Source organism: Dendrobates tinctorius, unplaced genomic scaffold (genome assembly GCF_039654945.1).
Source record: "Dendrobates tinctorius isolate UK_male_01 unplaced genomic scaffold, ASM3965494v1 ptg000293l, whole genome shotgun sequence".
Taxonomy (NCBI): domain Eukaryota; kingdom Metazoa; phylum Chordata; class Amphibia; order Anura; family Dendrobatidae; genus Dendrobates; species Dendrobates tinctorius.
In genome coordinates this window covers 24848875-24872411 of record NW_027361960.1, presented here as the reverse complement: position 1 = coordinate 24872411, position 23537 = coordinate 24848875, and the positions used below count along the sequence as shown (strand labels likewise).

The 23537-nt window shown below is 46.7% G+C and overlaps 1 protein-coding gene across 1 annotated transcript in view; it reads right to left on the bottom strand.

Moving 5' to 3' along the window:
* NUP43 (nucleoporin 43) overlaps positions 1 to 14007 on the bottom strand; it is a 31967-nt gene extending 17960 nt beyond the window's left edge. The window contains exons 1-4 of the mRNA XM_073560191.1: positions 13729 to 14007; positions 11577 to 11699; positions 7969 to 8046; positions 7665 to 7836 (exon numbers count right to left, since the gene is read on the bottom strand). Of these exons, the coding sequence (XP_073416292.1) occupies positions 7665 to 7836; positions 7969 to 8046; positions 11577 to 11699; positions 13729 to 13848 (493 nt within the window). The 5' untranslated portion in view covers positions 13849 to 14007. The remainder of the gene's footprint in view (positions 1 to 7664; positions 7837 to 7968; positions 8047 to 11576; positions 11700 to 13728) is intronic.
* Positions 14008 to 23537: the final 9530 nt, after the last annotated feature.

Genomic DNA, 23537 nt, shown 5'->3' with positions numbered 1-23537 from the left:
TTTGGTTAAGGGTTAGGGTCAGGGTTAGGGTCATGGGTTAGGGTTATGGTCAGGGTTAGGGTCAGGGTTAAGTATGGTTTTGTTAAGGGTTAGGGTCAGGGTTAGGGTTAGTTAGGGTTTAGGGTTTGGGTTAGGGTTAAGTATGATTTGGTTAAGGGTTAGGGTCAGGGTTAGGGTCAGGATTAGGGTTAAGTATGGTTTGGTTAAGGGTTAGGGTCAGGGTTAGGGTTATGGTCAGGGTTAGGGTTAAGTATGGTTTTGTTAAGGGTTAGGGTCAGGGTTAGGGTTAGTTAGGGTTTAGGGTTAAGTATGATTTGGTTAAGGGTTAGGGTCAGGGTTAGGGTCAGGGTTAGGGTTAGTAAAGTCATGGTTTGGGTTAGTGTGAGGGGCCACCTAATGTTGGAAAAAAACGCAAACGCGGTAAAAACGCACTAAAAACGCATACAAACGCATAAAAACGCTGCGTTTTTTTCATGCATGCTCATAAAAATGCTTGAAAAAAACGCAGCAGTTGTATGCTTTTGTATGCGTTTTTTCAATGCGTTTTTTTGCGGGAAAAACGCGCTGCAAAAAAAAGCAAGTGTGAAACTAGCCTAAGCCCGGTGGATATTACATTGCGCACCCAGTCACTATTTGTAATCTGTGACCATGCCGGAAGGAAGGATGATAGTCTACCTCCCACGGGAATTGCTAGTCATTGATTCTGTCTCTTTTGATCTCTAGACGAGCGTCTAAACATGTAGCCCGTACCTCTTCTCCTTCTATCTTCCCATCTGGGACGGTCAGTAGTAGGCGAAGAATTGGGCCTTCTCCCCAGACGGAATCTCCTTCTACCAAATGGGCGTCGGTAGGATGTAAGCCAGAGATTTGGGAATTTTTTCTTGTCGTCCCCAGCCTTCTCAAGCAGTTCGTCCAGGACTGCGCCGAACAAATATTCCCCCTCACACGGAATAGTACAAAGCTTCGCCCTGGTCTGAATGTCTCCCTGCCAGCACTTTAGCCAAAGGGCTCTACGAGCCGCATTAGAGAGACCTGCTGCTCTGGCTGCCATTCTTACTGCATCCGCCGAGGCATCTGCTAGGAAGGCTGCTCCCTCTTGGATTGTTGGTAGGGCCCCAAGAATTGTTTGTCTTGACGTACCCTGTTTTAATTGTGACTCCAACTGGTCCAACCAGACCATCATGGATCTGGCTGTGCATGTTGACGCCACTGCTGGTCTTAAGGAACCGGCTGCCATCTCCCAAGTATTCTTAAGGAAGGTGTCTGCCTTCCTGTCTAGGGGATCTTTAAGGGATCCCATGTCCTCAAAGGGCAGCGAGGATCTTTTCGATGCCTTTGCAATGGCCGCATCTAATTTGGGGGCCTTGTCCCAAGTATTTACTGCCGGATCGTCGAAGGGATATCTGCGTTTGAGGGCTGGTGGTAGCGACCCTCTTTTATCCGTTTTTTTCCACTCTCTGTGGATTAGATCCTGGATCTTCTGATTTAACGGGAAGACTCTATGCTTCCTCTGCTCCAGCCCCCTGAACATGACATCCTGCATGGATAATTGGGGCTTAGGCTCCTCTACTTCCATTGTCCCTCTGACTGCTTTGACCAGCTTGTCTACCCGGTCAAGAGGCAGACAAAACCGCCCAGAGTCCTCTTCTCCTGAGGAGGACGAGGGAGATGAAGCCTGGGAGTCTCTACTTCTCCTCCATTCTGCCGAGGAATCGGACTCCACCGGGACCCCGCCCTTTATAGTTTCCGGCTGGGACAGTGACTTTAGGGTTTCCTTCATTTCTGCCCTAACAATGTCTCTCAAACTCGCTGCTACCGCGGGCGACTCTTCCGCCACTGTCTGCTGAATACAGGGGGGGCACAATCTTTTGGGGCATGAGTCTGGTAATGGGCATGCACAGAGTGCGCATTCCCTGTGTTTAGTTTTACTTGAAGCCTTCTTCCCCTAGAATAAAGCCCAGAAGGGGGGCCCCGTCACTGAGTGAACTTTCACGAAGATCACTTACCAGTGCCACTATCAAGTACCGGAGGATGAGGGGGATTCTTCTCAGACGATGCTCCTGTCTGCTTAGAGGAGCTTTTATGGCTGGACTGGTCATTTCGTCCCGCACGTTCACTGTCACGTGACTCCTTTTTCTGCTTGACCTGCCGAAGGTCATCCAGGGGCGGCAGAGATGTTTGTCGCTGCTGCCGTCGTTGCTGCTGCCGCCGCTGCTGCTCCTGCTCGCTCTCCATTACTGCTCGCAATAATGTGGCCAAGGCAAGGCACCCTGCCCGGGTCCTGCCTATATACCCCTCCTCCGGACAGCAGTATGCGCGCCGCGCCCCTCCCCCCCTAATAGGGCTCCCTTCCCCAGCTGGCGCCGCACCCGGCCGGAGAGCCGACGCTCATCGGCGTTTGCGATGGGCGCCGCCATCTTGTTTTCCTCGCGCCTGCGCAGTGGCGCCGCCGACCCGGAAGCACCTCCTCCGGCCGCTCCCCTGACGTCACCGCGACCCCGCCTGACCGGAAGTCACGCGGGATGCCCGGGAGCTTCGGGATACCGCGCTCCCCGGTCGCAGCCTCCTCCGCAGCACGCCGGCCACCGCACTAGCGGAGTCGGACATCCTCCGGACGCCGCTCCCTGCTGACTACGCCACCGCCGTGCTACCCATCCTGGGCCACCGTGGCGTCTTCCAGGGATCCGCACCAGGCCGAGGTAGGAGACCCCCCCGCTACCTGTATCGGCCGGCCGGCCTGGGATCCTGGTCTTCTGTAGGATCCCGTCCCTTCAGGAACAGGAAACCAACTGATGAGTGGGAGAGGTGCCGCCCTTTTGTATCTGTAGGTTTCCTGTTCCTAAAGGGCGGATCCCCTCTCTCTTGTGGTGCTGTCATGGGAGTCCGAATAAAAAATCGTTTTGGGGGAAACTTGAAAAACTCTATCTTGTATCCTGCGGACACCAGTTCCGCCACCCATGAGTCACGTGCTATCGTGACCCAGACCTGGCGAAAGCAGAACAGGCGGCCGCCTACTCTGCTGATGTCGCCTAAAAAGTGCTCCGAGTCATTTGGCTGAGGGTCTCAGGGCCCTGGCTCCCCTCGCCCTGGGCTGGCGAGCACGCATTCTCCCCAATGGGTTGGTTTTATATGGGACCTGTCACGCCCTATTCTGGTTGGAGCGACCTGGAGCGGCAGAGCTGGCTGCTGCTGTCCACCCGGGGTTGCGAAAGGCCCGAAACTGTGCCTGAGTTTGGCGAAACGGCTGCTTGGCCCTTTGTTGCGGGAGGAAGCTGCTCTTTCCCCCCCGTAGCATCGGAGATGAGCTGGTCTAATTTCTCCCCGAACAGGCAGCCACCCTGATAAGGCAGGGAAGTTAACGACTTCTTGGAAATAGAATCGGCCCGCCATGTCCTTAACCATAGGGCCCTCCTAATGGCTACCGCATTTGCGACCGCGAGCGCCGCACAATTGGCCGCATCCAAGGAAGCGTTGATTAAGTAGTCACCAGCCATAGCGATTTGACTCGCGATCTCTGATATCTCCGTAGGCAGGTCTCTATCCTGCAAGACCTTGTTCAATGACTCTGACCATGACATCATGGCCTTGGCTACCCACGTTGCGGCGAACGAGGGAGAGAGTGCTGATCCTGATGCTTCAAAGACTGAGCGAGCCAAACTTTCTATGAGCCAATCCGTGGGGTCCTTGACAGAAGAACCACTAGGTACAGATAACACGGATTTCGAGGTCAAGCGTGACACTGGTGGATCCACCATTGGGGATTCCGCCCATCTTTTATAGAGCTCCGGGGCAAACTGATATCTCAACTATCGTCTTCTGACCCGTGAAGCGCCTATCCGGCAGTTCCCTGTGACGCTGCACTATGTCCTCAAATTCTGGGTGAGAGCCAAACACTATGCGGTCGCTTAGTCCGCTTGAAGGATACCTTATGGCCTGACGCCAAGGTGACGTCATCCTCAACCTCCAGAGTGTGATTAACCGCATCGATGAGGCTGTCAATTGTTTCCCGACACCCCGGGGTATCTAGGTCCAGCGGCTCGTCTGAATCATAATCTGCACTCTGCCCGCTCCCGACAACTGGTGAAGGCGAGCGTGATGCCGAACTCACGGATGCCGAGGCACCGGATAGGCCGGGAGACGCCCTCTGGGTTCGTTTCCTTTGCGCCTGCCTGGAATGAGAGCGGCCCCTGCAGGCCGGAGGCTCTTGTGAGGTGGAGGACCCCTCCCAGATCAGCGAGGCACTATCCTTGCCCCTATCTGGGGCGTGAAGAGACGCGATTGCCTTTGTAAGCGAAGCCATAGACTGCGATAACAATAAGGCCCATTCCGGAGGATTTAAATCTCTGGGCTTGGTCGCAGGGGAAGGCTCCTGGGCGCATTCAGAGTCGCAGGCCTCACATAGTTTATTGCTCTGCGCCCGCGGAAATGAGGCCCTACAGGCGATGCATGCAGAGTATAGGAATGTGTGTGTCTTCCCTTTCCCAGCCATATTGAATCCCCGGTCTCAATGCTGCCCTGCTAGGGGTTGGGGGGAGGGAGCACCTTTGTTGCGTGGCCTCACACAGTCGGGACCGCACTTACCCGGTTGTGTGTCCCCCACACGTCCTCTCCTGCTGCACAGTTCTGCTGAGGGCAGGCTGACCGTTATTTCCTAGTCGCGTCCTACCCTGAGGCGAAGCCGGGGCCTCAGTTTATCCAGCGTCCGCCCAAGCATCGGAGGGCGGGCCGCCGGAAGTGATGTTGCACCGGGAGGGCGGGACTTCCGGCCGCGGGCTGGATTTCTGATGTCGGCCCGCGGCGGGGGCGGCGGCGGGCGGGCCAGGCACTGCATAGTAAGGCTGGGGCCTGCGTCTACCGGCGCCATGCACGGCGTCCGCTCCGCCACCACCGCTGCAGCAACGTTACTGTGAGGACTGCTGTGGGGGGGGGGGGTTGGCGGGAAAGGGTAGAGGAAGGGGCCTATGCCGGGACTTCTGTCAGCCTCTGCTGAACGCCTGAAGAGCTCCAGCCCTCTGGACGCCGGCGGGCTCTCCCTGGCCATCCCCTCCATACCGTCTGGCTTTCTCTGATCATGTACAGGGGGAAAGGGGGGTAAATCCGGGACGGTGGAGGCACCCTAGCTCCGTCCTCCTTCCAGGGCTGAGGAGAGGGACCGTCCGCCGCCTTGCAGCACCGCCGTCTAGCGTTGGTGGAGCAGTGGGGGCCGCACGGCCGGTCTTGTGCCTCTGTACAAGCCCATGGTTTCCATACCTAGGGGTGGACAGGGCTAAGTCCGGCATAATGTTCCACGTCGCGGGAGAGGATACGTGGAGGGACACTCGCACGTGCTCGCCCGTTGATGGTTTAGGGAAATCGGACCCTTTCGATAGGATCCGTTGCCCCTGTCTAATCTTCATAGTAAAAGAAAAAGAAGAGAAAAAAAAAAAAAAGTCTGGGGAAAATGGCCCAGATATGTCCCACGGTGCGGGAAAGGATACGTGGAGACGATACTCAACATGTGCTCGCCCGTTGTTGGTTTGGGGAGATCAGACCCTTTCAATCGGTTCCGTCGCCCCTGTCTTATCTTCATGGGAAAAAAAAAAAAAAAGAAGAAGTCTGAAGCAACCCAGACATGTGTGCCTCCAAAGACACTAAGCATAAAACTGGTTTCCACCTGTAATCAGGGCGAGAGTGTATGCGGCGGAGGAGGAGCTAACCTTGTGTTGTTTACTTAGTGTCAGCCTCCAGATGGTGGTAGCATACACCCCAGAGTACCTGTGTCCCCCAATGAGACGAAGGAGAAAAAAAATAAGAAAATATTTATGGTACCATTTTCATAGACCCATTAAGATTTTATTTTTCGGTCTATGCAGATGTGCTGACATTGTTATTGATACCATTTCTAGGCTACATATGTTTTTGTCACTGGTTTCCGGCTTTTTTTTTTTTTTAGGGGCGCATAGCGACCATAAAAGAAAATTCCACAACCCTGGCATTTTTATTTTTTTTTTTTTCTGTTTATGACATTTACTGTAAGGGTTAGATTTTTTATACTATTACAGATGCTTAGATAGCAAATATGTTTCATTCTTAAATTTCTTTATTTTAATGGGGGTGAAATGTCTGTTCTAACTTAAACAAGTTGTCGACTACTTGGAAATCTCCTTATTCCCCACGCTTGGCCCTGATAGAAAAAGAAAAGTTTATACTAACCTCCTGTACCAGCGCCGTTCCTGTGGTGTCGGCACTCAGTTTCCCGTGTGGTTGCTGTGACACGTGAGCCCGGTGTTCAATCAGTGCCGGTGTAACTGTCCCTGCCTCTTGTCAAATTGAATATGAAGAAGCAGCCTGGGATCAGCTGCAGACCGGACTTCCTCTTCATATCGTACGAAGGCGGGGACAGTGATCCCAGCGCTGGTTGGGTGCCGAGGTCACAAAAAAAAAAAAAAAAAAGTGCGAGTGCCCATGGACCGCTAGTGCTAACACTCGCATGAGAGGCGAGTATAAGCTTTATTTTATCGGAATCAAACATTTAGATCAAGTATGGGTTGTCCTAGTAATGGACAACCCCATTAATTCAAACATCCTTGATGCATGGATGTCTGAATGTAGCTGTCCTACTACTACCTCTGCAAGCGCATCAGAAGAGAGAACTTTATTTCTTGCCAGAGAACTAGATTGGCAGCTCCCCTCCAACACTATAATCCTGGATTGATCTAGTCAACAATAATGCTTTACAAATGAACGGTCTATCATAACAGGGGCTGCCTCCAAAAATTCTCCAAGATCTGGACATTTGGAATTCTTGAGCTCTGACAATTTCTTCAAATTAATCATACATCTAACACAAAGAACCGAAGTAAGATTTTCATGTCTGCTTTAATTTATTCAAGTTGTACGCATGGAAAAGGAAGTAGGACAAATACAATGATGAAAAATACACAGAGTACTCTGGCAGTTTGCAGTTACTGCTGAACCTGTTATGTTCTATGTTTCTAAGCCAATTTACGGTATACTATCACTATAAATGTTCCAAGTGCATTATAGCCCTCTGCCCAATCAACAAATCACAGATATTACTGGATACATAAATGCCATAATTCTATGCTAAAATTTTTGATATTAGAACATCGTTTATAATTTGTATGAATGTCTAAACTTGTATACTATATTTAAACATTTTTTTAATGTAAATAATTTGTTAAGCAACAGTTGTCAAAATAAATAATAAAAAACACAAAACAATGTTTTGGGACAGGATATAATCTTCTACCTAGTCTGCGGTGTTCATAATCTTGAACTGCAGGCTTGGTACAAGGTTATGTGATGAAGGGTGTTTCACCAGATACATTAAGTATTTGTATATCGAGGTGTCATCAATGGATAGAAAATATTCTTAATAAATTCTAATTAAGCATCTCCATGCACCTTTGGTGTGCAGTTCTTTCCCTCTAGCTACTATAGTTTGACAGGAGCTCTGTGGAGAGATAGCTGGCTAAACCATCATTTGGCTGACAGCCATAACCTCAGCCACATATACAATGGAAATGCCATGTAACAAGGCCAGATGTAAATGCTCTACCAGGACCCGCTAAGATTTCCCAATAAAACAGTTCCACATTTTCTCTCTGAAGATAGCATTAGTAGCTGGAAGTTAGCTTTACCATGACATTGACTAAACTTACCGATTGTCCTCACTATTTCTTTGCTGTCAGCTCGGAAAAGATTTATGCGGCCATCTTCACCAACAGAGACTATTTCGGGATTGCTGCACACAATACCTGTGCAGGGGGCTCCCGTGCCATCAGAACCATCATGGTGATGAGCAAACTCCCACTTCTGCTTTTCTGACAGAGTCTTTGGAAAAATAAAGATGCATGCACCTTAATAGTATACACACAAAACAATGCATCCAATTCCGAAAAGTGAATTTGGTCAGTGCATTCCACCAGGCAAAATCCCACACTAATCATTATAGAATGAGGTTACCTGATTGCCTTGATGATGACGAAAGATGGTTACTCTTCCCGTTGACGAGGCCGTTACAATTCTTTCTTGATCTAAAAACTGAAACAAATGAACATGAAAAATGTATGATCAATAGAAGACTGATTATCATCTTTGCCTTTCTAATCTCTTGTTTGCTCACAAATTGAACAAAGACTGAACTAAAATCAAGTGTGGCGCATTGAGTTAGCTCTGTTCTGACAATTTTGTTGCCTGCAGACAATCAGCAGAAGCTCACACTTTATAGCATGAGAAAAACAGGGGTATACCGGGCTCAGAATATAAGACTGATGAATGTCTGGCAGGCAAGTATACATTATTTTATTAATTTATGCACCACAGTGGAACAATTGACCTGCTACAATGGTGCTCAAAAGCTTACATACCCCGGCAGAATTTTTGCTTTCTTGGCCTTTTTTTCAGAGAATATGAATGATAACATCAAAAATTTTTCTCCACTCATGGTTAGTGGTTGGATGAAGCTATTTATTGTCAAACTACTTTATTTTCTCTTTTTAAATCATAATGACAACCCAAAGCATCCAAATGACCCTGATCAAAAGTTCTCATACCCTGGTGATTTTGGCCTGATAACATGCACAGAAGTTGACACAAATGCGTTTGAATGGCTACTAAAGGTAACATCCTCACATGTGATCTGTGACAAATGCCAGGAAAATTGTTTGGGATGCAAAGAAAAACCCACAAATAACATCAGCTGAAATACTGGACTCTCTGAAAACTAGCGGTGCGGCTGTTTCAAGATGCACAATAAGGAGGCACTTGAAGAAAATGGGCTGCATGGTCGAGTCACCAGAAGAAAACCATTACTGTGCAAATGCCACAAAGTATCTCGCCTATAATACGAAAGACAGTACAGACACAAGCCTCAAAACTTCTGGAACAATGTAATTTGGAGTGATGAGACCAAAACTGAACTTTTTGGCTACAACCATAAACATTACATCGGAGAGAGTTTAACAAGTTGTGAGCCCCATCGGGGACAGTGCCAATAATGTCTGTAAAGCGCTGTGGAATTAATGGCGCTATATAAATGAGTAAAATAAATAAATACCGTATTTTTCGTATAAGGGTTAGGTATGTGCACACGCTGCGGAATGCTCTGCGGATTTGGCCGCGTGGATTTTGAAAAATCCGCAGGTAAATCTACCTGCGGATTTAGCCTGCGGTTTATCATCTCTACAATGGAGAAGATGGTAAACCGCAGCGGAATCCGCAGAAAGAATTGACATGTCTATTCTTTCTGCGGTTTAGAAACCACAGCAAATCCGCGCAGAAAAATCCGCACCGTCTGCACAGCGGTTTTTGATATCCATAGGATATTATGGTACTGTACACCGCTGTAGAAACTGCTGCGGATCCGCAGCGGCCAAATCCGCTGCGGCTCCGCAGCGTGTGCACATACCCTTATAAATTTGGGGGGGAAATGGGGGTGCGTCTTATATCTTATAATGCGGATATACCTTACCGGCCACGGTGAAGCGGGGTCCCTGCTGGAGGAGGCAAAGTGGCGCGTTGCTGCAGGCTGGGATGAGGGAGTGTTCAGATGTGCGCCGCTGTGGGTGAAAATGGCTGCGGTGCGCTGTTGTGCGGTTGGGCTCCGACGGCATTTTGTGAAAGCCCGGAGCCCCCCGTACATCAATTACTGCGATGAGGTGGCCTCCGGGAAAATGGTGGTGCATGCTCAGATTGAAATTTCAGCAACGAGGCCCTGAGATCTTGGGAGACGAGATCTCGGCACGCAAGATATTGTTGCAGAGATCTCAATATGTGCATGCACCGCCCCGTGGCCATTTTCCCGGAGGCCACCGCATCGCAGTAATGGATGTACTAGGGTGCTCCGGGCTTTCACAAAATGCCAGCGGAGTCCCACCATATAACACTGCAGCCATTTTCACCGGCAGCGGCGCACATTGGAATATCCCCTCATCTCAGCCTGCAGAAACGCGCCACTCTTGCCTCCTCCAGCAAAGACCCCACTTCACCGCAGCCACCACCCCCGGTAAGCAATAAGACGCATGGATTATAAGAGGCATCACCATTTTATTTAAAAAAGTTTTTATTCTCCCTATTTTTCTCCTCAAAATTTGGGGTGCGCCTTATAATCCAGTGCATCTTATAATCTGCAAAATACAGTAAACAAAACCTATGATGAAAGGAACACCATTATTACTGTAAAGCACGGAGGTTGATAGCTGCTGTTCAGAGGATGTTTGAGCTACAAAGGTACAGGAAACTTGGTCAAAGTTGTAGGAAAGGTGAATGCAGCACGTTATCAGCAAATACCGGAGGCAAATTTGTAATCATCAGCCCAGAAGCTGCGCTTGGGACGTACTTGGACTTTCCAACATGACAAGGATCCAAAAACACAAGGCCAAGTCAACCTGTAGTTAGCTACAGCAGAACAAAGTGAAGGGTCTGGAGTGGCCATCTCAGTCTCCTGACCTCAATATCATTGAGCCACTCTGGGGAAATCTCAAGAGTACAATTCATGCTAGACAGCGAAGGAATTTACAGGAACTGGAGGCTTTTTGCCAAGAAGGGTGGGCAGCTTTACCATCTGAGAAAATAAAGAACCTCATCCACAACTACCACAAATTACTTCAAGCTGTCATTGATGTTAGAGGAGGCAATACATAGTATTAAAAAATGGGGTATGTAAACTGTTGATCAGGGTCATTTGGCTTTCTTCTGGTGACTCGACCATGCAGACAACTTTTTTAAGTGCCTCCTTATTGTGCATCTTGAAACAGCTACACCGCTAGTTTTCAGAGAGTCCAGTATTTCAGCTGATGTTATTTGTGGGTTTTTCTTTGCATCCCCAACAATTTTCCTGGCATTTGTCACAAGTGAGGATGTTACCTTTAGTAGCCATTCAAACCCATTTGTGTCAACTTCTGTGCATGTTATCAGGCCAAAATCACCAGGGTATGTAAACTTTTGATCAGGGTCATTTGGATGATTTGGGTTGTCATTATGATTTAAAAAGAGAAAACACAGTAGTTTGACAATAAATGACTTCACCCAACCACTAACCATGATTGGAGAAAAAGTTTTGGTGTTATCTTTCATATTCTCTGAAAAAAAGGCCAAGAAAATTCTGCCAGGGTTATGTAAACTTTTGAGCACATCTGTATATAAAATGCTATTACATCATATGCAAGGTCTCAGTCTGATTCAGGCTCAGGAGCTGCAAAAGCTTCAAAAAAGAAAAGTCGCCATTTCAGGAAGGGGTTGTCCAATATTGGTTTTCCCAATATAAAGTAACGCCACCACCTTTAAGCCCTCTTCTACAGAATTCTAGCATGGGCAGTAAACTTTGATTTGCCCTCAACAAGACAGAGATGTGCGCTTGTGCAGGAGAAAAACAAGGGGACATTGTGTGGATGACATAGGACGCATCATCCACAAGAAGCAGGATGGCATCAGATCAAGACCAGAGTCACCCATGAGACCAGACCGCGCCTCATGCAAGTTTAATAAAAGGTTTTATTTTGTGCCTTGCAAAGGGAATGGGGACACAGGGTACATTTACTTCAATTCTTAATGGAATACTTTCAGTCACATACCTGCAGGTCCATCACATCCCCTTTATGTCTGATATCACACAACAACTTCGGGTCAGCTAGGTAATCTTCCTCCACGTTGATTGCGCCAAAGTCTACTGTGGACCATATAGATACTTTGTTTTCCTACAACATGAACATGGGCAGAGAAAACATTTATCACATGGGTATTAGCACTATTTAACGTTGGGAGATATCAAAATATAAGTGTGAAGGGTTTAGGTCCAAACCTACAAGAGGTATCCTATGGAACAATGTGGTGGCAGGACACCCTGAATAATTAAAGGAAACTGTTGGAGCATTTCATTCCCCAAACTATTTATACATGTAGATCTTTCAGAGATAAGCTCAGCAATACCTTTACATGGCCAGTCTGTTCCTACATTACTGAGAAAGTTAGAATTCACATGCAACTTAGGCTGAAAGACTATGGTAGAACTGAAGCCAATGTCACTCCAGCTCTATTGGCGAGGTTCCATGTGCAGAGTTCCCCACAATGTCTAAGGGGGTTTTCACACGTCCCGATATTTCCAGTACCGGAAAAAACAGTACCGGAGATATCAGCATCCATGTGTGTAGTAGTGCGGCACACGTGTGGCACCCGTGTGCCGCATCAGGACCACACAGACGGCCGCTGTCCCCTAGCGTTTGGTGCTGAAGCCAGTTTTGATTCATTCATTCATTCAGCTGAAGCCCATTTATGAAGTCAGCTGTGCGACAGTCTGCAGAACAAGGTCACAGAGTGGAGAATGATAAGTCACTCAGGGGTAATGTATTAGTGAAAAAAAGTGGCAGGAGCCTCCATAAATGACATGAATACTGAAAAGTGACGCCTCAAACGGTGTGACAAAAATAATTATAATGAATGCAAGAAATTATTATTCACTGGCAAAATACTGGGGGGAAAAATGGCGACCGCGACTTGTTCTCACATAGCAGAGTCTGATGCCAATGAATACATGTGCCCACGGGTCCTGTGTAGTAACGCCACCTTAAAGTGTGCACCCACGTCAGTAGGCAGCCACACTGTCGTACAGCACAGGTCAACACAAGTGAATGGGGGTCTCTGTATAGTGTGATTCTATCTTTCCCCACAGTGGAAATGGTCCAAGGTGTTTTAAGCGTTTGTGAAATTAATGAAGAACTTAAGTAAACTGGGCTCTTACATGGGTCTGCCAATTTTAGGACCAGTTTGGACTTTTCCTTTTATGCTTAGTTTCACATGGGAGTCTGCGGGTCCAAACACATTTGAACATAATATTTTCTTCCACTAAGAGGCACCACTTACAGTTACTGCTGCACAAGGCTGAGGATAGGTCATATGCATCAGATCGGAGGGTCCGGCGCCAGGCACCCCCACACCGCTCAGAGGCTCTACAGACCCTATCCAAATGAATGGGAAGGATCGGCAGCAGCCGCTCGATAGCGGTGGTGTCCTACTCTGCACACCGAGTACATCCCGCCACTGCTGGCGCTGATCAGTGAGGGAGCCGGACCCCGCACATCTGATATTGGTAACTCATCAGTCACCAATGTCATGGAAAACCCCTTAAAGAATGTTTTCTGGAAAACGATTTGTAACCGTCACATATAAACGAGAGTCTGGAGCCGTGTGGGATGGAGCCCCCGTCTCCGCAGTGTGTCAGGCTCCGCTGCTGGATTCATGCCACTGCGCCTAGCTGGTGACATTAACCGTGCAACCCCTCCCCCGATGCTCCAGGCACCTCATTTGCATATGGACATAAAGATGTAGTTTGGAATGGACAGACCCCCAAAAGCTTGGTCCTGCGCCCCTCACATCTAGACATGAGCTGAGTGTGTGACGTCCTGTCTACCGATACCTGCCAGGACAAGCGAGCGTTTGTTAGTTGCCATGTACCTGTCCTAGTCACACAAGTATCAGGGGCTGTGACGCCCCCATGTGGAAGTCATGGGAACTACACTAATCATTTAAAGGGATGAGTGCAGATAAATCCCTGGCTTATGGCAGCAGCCATCACGTGGCTGGTTATATATTGGTGCTGTCATGGCGGCCTGCACATTGCTGCTCGGAGGTTTCTCTGGCAGCAGGTCTGTATGACTGATGTGCTGTGCTGCTGTGGCTGCAGATCACTACACTGCCGAAAAGCGTGATTGGTTGCCCAGCACCATGTACCTCATTATCCCAGGAGCCCGCTGCAAACACATCCGGCTGCTGCAGGGAGGAGGTCGGGAGCGGGCGCCAGCGGGTCCGACTAATCTTCTGGGACACGTATTTAGCGACCATGTTCTCCATGCTGCTCCCTGTGGCGCCGAGGCCGTGTTCCCGCCGTCACGCTCGTCCTGTCAGGGAGCTGAGGAGTCACCAATCAGACAGCGCGGTCTGGGCCAGTCCCAGTGATGAGGTGCCGACCACTTCCTGCCTCCACCGGTGCCGTCTCTGCGTGTGCCGCCTGCAGTAGCGTCTGCAGTAGCGTCTGCACTGGTCTTCGAGAAAATGGCGTCCGCACAAAGCCTTGACCTCCATTTTTCCGGATATCTCTGATTTGGTCACTGTCACTGCTACACTTTCTGCTAGTGACCACGCAAACCCCTTCAGGACTGCGGGTTTTTTGTTTTTTTTGGAATGTTGACGTAGACATATAAGGGCTTGTTTTTTTAGGGGGACAAGTTATAGGTGTGACTGACAATATTCATGTTACCATATAATGTATTAGAAAAAGAATTGTAAGCGGGATAAACTTCATCACTGAATGACTGCACATCGCAAACGCGTCGATTTGCCCGACAATGGAGGGCAATGGCATCCCTTAATGGACTGCATTATACCGCGGTGTAACGCGGTCCGTCTAAGGCCTCTTTCACACATCAGGTTTTCGCCGTCAGGCGCGATCCGGCGCTTTTGACAAAAACCGGATCCGGCGAAATGCAATGCCGGATCCGGTTTCCCCCCCATTGACTTGCATTAGAGCCGGATCGAGCCGGATGGCCATGCGTTTCATCCGATTTTCGCCGGATCCGGCAATGTAACGCGATCCGGCGTCTGGAAAAAACGGCTACTGTAACGTTTTTTGTCTCCGGCGAAAAAGCCGGACACGCCGGATCCGGCGCGTCCGGCTTTTTCATACAATGAAAGCCTATGAGCGCCGCAATGCGCCTGATCCGGCGACAGCCGGATCCGGTTTCTTTGGTCTGAGCATGCTCAGTAGCTCTGCCCACAAGACATATATAAAAGCAAGACAGTGGGACCCTCAGCCACACCCAACATGCCACCCAAGCCAAGAACCAGGAGAAGGCAGCAGACATCTGCAGCAGCACCAGCACCACCCCAAATGGAGCAGCATGCTGAACAACGGGAGGGGAGTCCAGCAGCAGATGAGAGACGGTAATTATCAAATCCCCCATTCCTCCAAACTAGGGCTATGGAATATCAAGATATTCATTGGCCCTTTGTTTCTCTTTATTCAACAGCCGCCCAATAGATGCAGCAGCAGCAGCAATGGCAGCAGCAGAAACACCACCCACAGCCATGGAGTCTGGCCATGAGGAAGACAGCACATCTTCTTCTGGGAGCCCTCCCTCGCATCGTCAGCGTTTGACGGTAAGTTTTTATTTCCAAAATCCATCATCTCTGTAATATATGTCTATTCATTGCCTTTTATTTCAAAACAGGAATCACAAGATGAAGAGGAGCTCCCAGAAGAAGAAGGAAGGGGTGGACAGACACTTGGAGTGGGCTCACAATTTGTAAGTTTTTTGCATCAAACGCAGAAACACAACATCACGCTACACACAACACATAGAAAACAATGTTCTGCAGACCACACACAGCAAACAAATGCCTACATCCAAAGACATAACATTTTTTGTTTTCTTCTCTAGTCTTCCCAATCTGGTGCTCGGCCAAGAGGTCCTCGCAGTGCCTCCCAGGGTCGTCGGCGACAGCAACGCGGCGGTCACCAGCGTGTAAGTATAAATATTTTTGCTTTGTTTTTTTTGCACTTTTTATTTCATTTCTTTTGTGGAGGCTAATTATGTTATTTTTGTCTTTTTCTTTAACAGCCTTCACAGCGTGCTCCCGACTCTGACGGTGAGGATGGAGGGATTGATGTGGACCGCCTCATCGATCTCGTCAGAGAAAGGGAGCCGCTCTGGAATATGGCTGACCGCCGCCACGCTGACCTGATCATTACCCGACGACTCTGGGAGGAAATCTGTTCGCTCCTTGTGGACCGCTGGGAGGACCTCGAAGCTCGGGCCCAGATTAAAGAGCGTAAGTATATACAGTACCGGTTGCTTGATTTAAACCAGTGTTTCCCGAACTCCAGTCCTCGTGGTCCCCACGGATCATGTGTTCAAGATTTCTATTTACTTTGGAAATCCTGAAAACATGACCCCTGGGGACCATGAGGACTGGAGTTTGGGAAACACTGATGTTGTATACTAACCACTTTGTCCTTTCTCGTTTCAGGGGAGAGAATTGTGAAGCGGTGGCGGTCTGTGAGGGATCGTTTCAAGAAGGAGTTCAATAAAAAGATGCGGGCCCTGAGTGGATCTGGAGGACGCAGGAGCAAGTACAAGTATGCACGAGCCCTGTCTTTCCTCCGGGAGACAATGCTCACCAGAAGGTAAATATTACACACCACATGTGACAAAAAAATGTTTAGATGTAACTTTTTGTTTTCAGCCAGGGCCATACCATGTCACTATTTTAATTGTTTTTTTTTCTCTTTATTCCACAGCACGGTGAGCAGCACTCGGGAGCCTGCACGATTGGACCCTTCTGAGGCGATCCCTGAGGAGACCGGCACCGAGGGACACTTCGACCGCCCCGGTACATCTGCACCTTCCCAGCCTTCCCACACATTCGACCCATCTGTCCCATCCACCAGCACAGGAGCATCGTGGCCGCCTACATTACATGAAGCTGCTGGTGAGGAGATCGCTTTCCCTTTACCCCACCCTTCTGCCCCTGCCACCTCTAGTACACCTGCGGGTACTGGGCGGCAGCGGCAGAGGGGTCAGGAAAAGAGTTATGCGCCAGAGTTCTTGCATCTGAATGCATCTTTCCAGAACTGTCTAAAAGTCTTGTCAGAGCAAATCTCCGCAGGCTTTCAGCAGATCAACTCCAGCATTCTGGAGGTGAAGACACTTCTGCAAACCATGCATTCAGAAGCAATATCTTCGCCAAACCACATCTTTTTCAGGTCTGTTGTGGAGCGCATGGCAACACTATCTCCTACCCAGCAGATGCATGTAATGCATTCGTGCCACGGTGCTCTACAGCAGGTTACCTCCCAACCTCCACCTCCCACCACTGTAGTTCCTCCACCTGCACCCCCTCCAGCCACTTTCCATCCTCCCCCTCCTATTACATCTGCACCCCCTCCAGCCACTTTCCATCCTCCCCCTCCTATTACATCTGCACCCCCTCCAGCCACTTTCCATCCTTCCCCTCCTATTACATACCAGCAACCTCCCCAGTACCAGCAACCTCCCCAGTACCAGCAACCTCCCCAGTACCAGACATCTCCCCACTTCCAGCAACCTGCCCCGTATCAAACTCCTTCCCCATACAACTTTCCATCAACATCATCTGCTCCTAAAGTCCCTGCCCAACCCTCCACTCCACCACCCACCACCTCTTCTGCCTCCCACATGTCCACCCATTCTGTAGCTTTTTCCACACCATCACCTCTAACTGTTCCTTCCCCACCACGATCCCAGTCCTCTCTCCACACTCCCATTGTCGAAGTGTCCCGCAGCCCCTCCAGCAGTATTTCCACCCCACACTACACAGATTTATGATGTGTTTTGTAATAAAAATGCCCAGTTGGTTTCAAACCTTTATTAAAAATTTTTTTTTAACTTTAAAAAACAGTTTACAAAAAAAAAATATTTTAAATAAAAGTTAAATTATTGTTTACACTGGTTGTCTGTCATTTCTTTCTGCGGCGAAATATGTTTAAAAAAAAAGGTTAAATACAGGGTATTTAAAAGGTAAAAAGGTATTCAAAACCAGGTATATAACTGTGGGTACATTTTAGCTTTTTGCCACAGTTGTGTTCCTGGTTGTGTTTGAAGCAAAGTATTTCACCTAAAAAGTTGTGTTTATTGTTGGTGATTTCCTAACAATGTACACAACTTTTGTTAAAAGGTGAAATACTTTGCATAAAACACAACCAGGTACACACCTGTGGCCTAAAGCTAAAAATAGAGACCATGACAAGATAGCCAACTTTGGTTGGCAAAGGTATATACTGTTGGTACAGAAGGTACACAAGTTTGGTTAGGGCACAAATCTTTCACACTCTGTCATCCTGCCAGTGTACTCTGCCTTGAGGTGACATAAAGTATAGTGCAAAATTGTCCCTCATTACTGAAACCGTCACAGAACTTCTAGTGGTAATGTCATGGTAATCTTGCAAGGTGGTTTCTTCAGAGGTGTCCTCAATGGAAATGGGTTCCTTGCAGATAACAAAATTGTGGAGTACCACGCAAGCTTTGATCACCTCGTCAACAGTTTCTGTCTTGAGGTTGATCGCAGTCAATAGGACCCGCCATTTGGCTGTCAGAATACCAAAGGTACATTCAACCATTCTTCTTGCTCTTGTGAGGCGGTAATTAAAAATGCGTTTTGGTCTTGTCAATCCTCTGCTAGAGTACGGTTTCAAAAGGTGTTCTGACAGCTGGAAGGCTTCATCCCCTACACAGACAAATGGCATAGGTGGACCAGATGTTTGCGGCAGCGGTCTAGGTGGTGGGAACTGGAAGGTGTTTCCATACAGTTTACGCCCCATGGCAGACAGTTTGAAAACTTGAGAGTCATTGGAGCGGCCATAGGCCCCAATATCAACAGCAATAAATTTGTATTCCGCGTCAGCGATGGCCATGAGGACAATTGAAAAATATTTCTTGTAATTGAAATATTCCGATCCCGATCCGGCTGGCTTTACAATGCGGATATGTTTCCCGTCCACAGCGCCCAAGCAGTTGGGAAACTGACATATCTGTTGAAACTTGTCAGCAATTTCAATCCACCTCTCTGTTGTGGGCTCTGGTAAAAACTCTTCAGCTAAGGAGTCCCACAGTGCACGGCATGTGTACTTCACTATTCCTGATATGGTGGAAATCCCGAGTCTGTACTGGAAATGCAGTGACGAAAGGGATTCTCCAGTTGCAAGAAATCTGTGGGGAATTAAAAAACAATCAATTAGTTTAAAATCACAGCATTACATACCAAAACTCAGCTATAACACTTGGAGATACAAACTACCACCAACAAGATTGCAGTGAAAGTGTGCTCTGATGCGATCACATCCAATAAATGTGGCTTACCTTAAAGTCACCATCAGACGCTCTGCGGGTGAAACAGAGAAGCGGCAATAGGTGTCCGCTTTTCTTATGAGGTGTGCAATGCGCTCCACCAAGTAATCAAAATTCTCCATTTTCATCCGCACATATCCAAAAAATTTATCCAGGTTTCGTCGAAGGTCCATGCAGAGTGTAGAATAGACCCCACGCGTCATTCTCTTGGCTGTGATGGGGTGGATCCACAAACGTCGTCTACGATGCCTGATGCGCTGCTGTCTCGCTCTCTCCTCCAGAACAATCACCCTCAAACGATTCGCCTCCGCTATAAAATCCGCCAAATTCTTCAAAATATTTCCAATCACAACATCCATCTTCGCCAGTAACTTGCTCTTCTCTCCAACCTGCACTTTCTCCTCGACAACCTGTCAAAGAAGGGCTGTAGGAACACTCTATATATAGTTTTCCAGTAGCCAATCCCGTTCGGAAGGCCACAAGGGTCAATTTTAAAAACCGGATCCGGCGTAATCCGTCGAAAAACGGATAGAAAAACGGATGAACCGGATGAGACGGATCCGGTTTTGTCTGTCAAGAACAAGACGGATCCTGCAGAAAACCGGATCCGGAACATCAGGTTTTACAAAACATTTGCCGGATCCGGCGTTCCGGCACGACGCCGGATCGCGCCTGACGCCGAAAACCTGATGTGTGAAAGTAGCCTAACGGACTGCCTAAACGCAGTGTGACCCCGGCCTTAGGGCTTGTTGTTTGCAAGGTGGGCTGACGGTCGTTATTGGGGTACATGCAATGTTTTCATAACTTGGTATTTTATATTTTTTACATTTTGTTAAGACTAAAAAACGGCAAACCTGGATTTTGAGGTTATTCCTTCTTTAGGCCACGTTCACACATTCAGTATTTTACCTCAGTATCTGTAAGCCAAAACCAGGAGTGGGACTATCAGAGGAAAAGTAGAATAGAAACCCGGCACCACTTCTATATTATCACCCACTCCTGGTTTGACTTATAAATACTGAGGTAAAAAATCGACTGTGACCTAATTTTATATTTTAATTTAAATGCCACTGTCAACGACATGTAAGTGGTTAAGAGCAGCGAACAGAGCTTCGCTCCTGCCACCAATGTCGGCTGTGTAGCACAGCCAGTCTTCCGTTTCCAGCAGCACCAGTTCCTGCTGACCCTAGCATGTTCTTAACAGCTAACATAGAAAAAGTAAAAAAAAAAACTCACAACAAGATATGGCCTTACCTTGTTGTGTGAGTTTTTTTGATTTTTTTTTCTATGTTAGCTGTTTTGATATTAGTGTTAGGGACCTGCAATATCATGAGGAGCCTTGACGGTGGCTTGCAGGCTTTATCTATTTTGGCCAAAATATTAACCAATACCTCATTTAATGTACTCATTGTATGCATTAATTTTTTGCACTTATATTATCTTTTGCAGGATGCAGTTGGGCCTCTTTTTGTTGGCTTGGTCTATTGGGGCGTCTGTCACTGTGTTGTTGCATAGTTTAGTGCTGTAGCAACCCGCCTGATAATACTATGGGCGTCATTAATAGGTTGCAAGCCAGACACTTTTCATCACACTTATATATGTATGACTGGCGTCCTATGCAAGCCATTTTTCCTACTAGGCAGCCAACCCCACCATGGTTTGTTAGGTGTGGGGTGGTTGTTTTTATCAGTAGTTTGCACCTGAGCTGCCCCTTGCCTCTATTTGTGGAGGCCAGCTGCATCCTGCTATATGTGCATTTGTCATCAGACCCTAGCATGTTCTTGCACAAAAGGGGTTAAATTCCTATACACTGCAATAATAATATACCATAGCTGATTTCCAAATAAAACCAAATTTGCATAATCTATAAATATATATTGTGAAATGTGCCTAATTTTTAGAAATATTCTCAAGTGGATTTTTGGGACCAATTTTTACAGGCGCAGCAGGTGGAGCTTGAACATATTAGTGTTAAATGGCATTACGGGTTTATGGCAGATTACAAATGGGCGTGGTTTTGGCAAATGTTAAATATGAAGTCTTTGCTTGTCCATTTTCATGGATTGATTCTATCTTGCAAAATGAATCTCCATTGTCTAAGATAGTCTATCAAAATAGACAAAAGGGAGTCCACCTATAGACTTCGCACAATCCATTCTGCCGAGTGGGTTGTAAAGCTCCCTGGTGTTCTCCATTTCACCGTTATACTTGCCAAGTTACAGGGGCTCTTAACTGTTTCCAGACCTTATGGGGTTTTTGCGCTTTTCTTTTCATTTTTACATTTACTTCTTTCTAGAGCCAAACTTTTTTTTTCTTTTTTTTTTTTAATTTTTCCATTGACCTAGACATTTTAGGGCTAATTTTATGCTACACAAGTTGTAGTTTTGAATGATACAATTCATTTTACCCTATTATGTACTGAAACTGATAAAAGATACTCAATTCTGTAATTTTTAATTTTAATTTTTTTTTTACTACATCCGTTGTCTGGTAAAAATGCTTCTCTATCATAAATACCAACACAAAAACCTGAGCAATAAAGGAAAAAAACATTCAAGAGACACACTCTGGAACTAATCTACCTACTGACATAAGAAAACGAGTGCAGAAAAAGGTCTCATAAAATATATCATTTTATTTAATATGTTTAAACCATTTTTTTTAAATCTGAAAAACCTAAATATACCAAACAGAATGTTCATAGGAGTGGTACCAGTTACATATATACAGTATGAAATATAAAATTTGGAAACAAGCTTTAAATAGGTCAAGAAGACTCTACCAACATAATGCCCCAAGTCAAACAGCATAATTCATGACTGATACTAAATAGTTTAGTGAGCAAAAAGTCAAAATTTACAAACAAGATGGTATGTTAATGGGAGGGGGTCAAATACATGTGTTCTGGTCCATCAGCCCCAATGCACGTTTCACCTCTATGAGATTGATATTATTAGGTCACAAAATTCCATATCATATCTCCCCTTTCCTTTTGTCTGAGTCTATGTACAGGTGCTTCTCACAAAATTAGAATATCATCAAAAAGTTAATTTATTTCAGTTCTTCAATACAAAAAGTGAATTTCATATATTATATAGAGTCATTACAAACAGAGTGATCTATTTCACGTGTTTATTTCTGTTAATGTTGATGATTATGGCTTTTCAGCCAATGAAAGCCCAAAAGTCATTATCTCAGTAAATTAGAATACTTTATAACACCAGCTTGAAAAATGATTTTGAAATCCAAAATATTGGCCTACTGAAATGTATGTACAGTAAATGCATTCAATACTTGGTTGGGGCTCCTTTTGCATCAATTACTGTATCAATTCAGCGTGGCATGGAGCGATCAGCCTGTGGCACTGTTGAGGTGTTAGGAAGCCCAGGTTGCTTTGATAGCAGCCTTCAGCAAGTCTGCATTGTTGGGTCTGGTGTCTCTCATCTTCCTCTTAATACCCCATAGATTATGGGGTTAAGGTCAGGCAAGTTTGCTGGCCAATCAAGCACAGTGATACTATTGTTTTAAGCCAGGTATTGGTACTTTTGGCAGTGTGGACAGGTGCCAAGTCCTGCTGGAGAATGAAATTTCCATCTTCAAAAAGCTTGTCGGCAGAGGGAAGCATAAAGTGCTCTAAAATTTCCCGGTAGACAGCTGCACTGACTTTGGTCTTGATAAAACGCAATGGACCTACACCAGCAGATGACATGGCTCCCCAAACCATCACTGATTTTGGAAACTTCACACTAGACCTCAAGCAGCTTTGATTGTGTGCCTCTCTACTCTTCCTCCAGACTCTCGGACCTTGATTTCCAAATGAGATGCAAAATTTCCTTTCATCTGAAAGCAACACATTGGACCACAGAGCAAAAGTCCAGTTCTTTTTCTCCTTGGCTCAGGTAAGATGCTTCTGGCATTGTCTATTGGTCATGAGTGGCTTGACACAAGGAATGCGACACTTGTAGTCCATGTCCTGGATACATCTGTGTGTGGTGGCTCTTGAAGTATTGACTCCAGCAGCAGTCCACTTCTTGTGAATCTCCCCCAAATTTTTGAATGGCCTTTTCTTAACAATCCTTTCAAGGCTACGGTTGTCCCTTGTTGCTTGTGCACCTTTTTCTACCACACTTTTTCCTTCCATTCAACTTTCCATTAATATGCTTAGATACAGCACTCTGAACAGCCAGCTTCTTTAGCAATGACCTTTTGTGGCTTACCCTCCTTGTGGAGTGTGTCAATGACTGCCTTCTGGACATCTGTCAAGACAGCAGTCTTCCCCATGATTGTGGAGCCTATTGAAAAAGACTAAGGGACCTTTTTAAACCCTTAGGAAGCCTTTGCAGGTGTTTTTTGCTAATTATTCTAATTTACTGAGATAATGACTTTTGGGTTTCCATTGGCTGTAAGCCATAATCATCAACATTAACAGAAATAAACACTTGAAATGGATCACTCTGACTCTATATAATATATGAGTTTCACTTTTTGTTTTGAGATAAAAGAAGCCACAAAAGCACGCCATAGGGCCTTACCAGTGCAGATATAATGAATATAAATTAAATTGTGCAAGGTACTCACCCTCAATAGTTGTGTAAAGCCACAACTACTGTATGCGCTTAGTCACATGCAATGAAGCTGCAGCAGGATGGTGTAGACAGA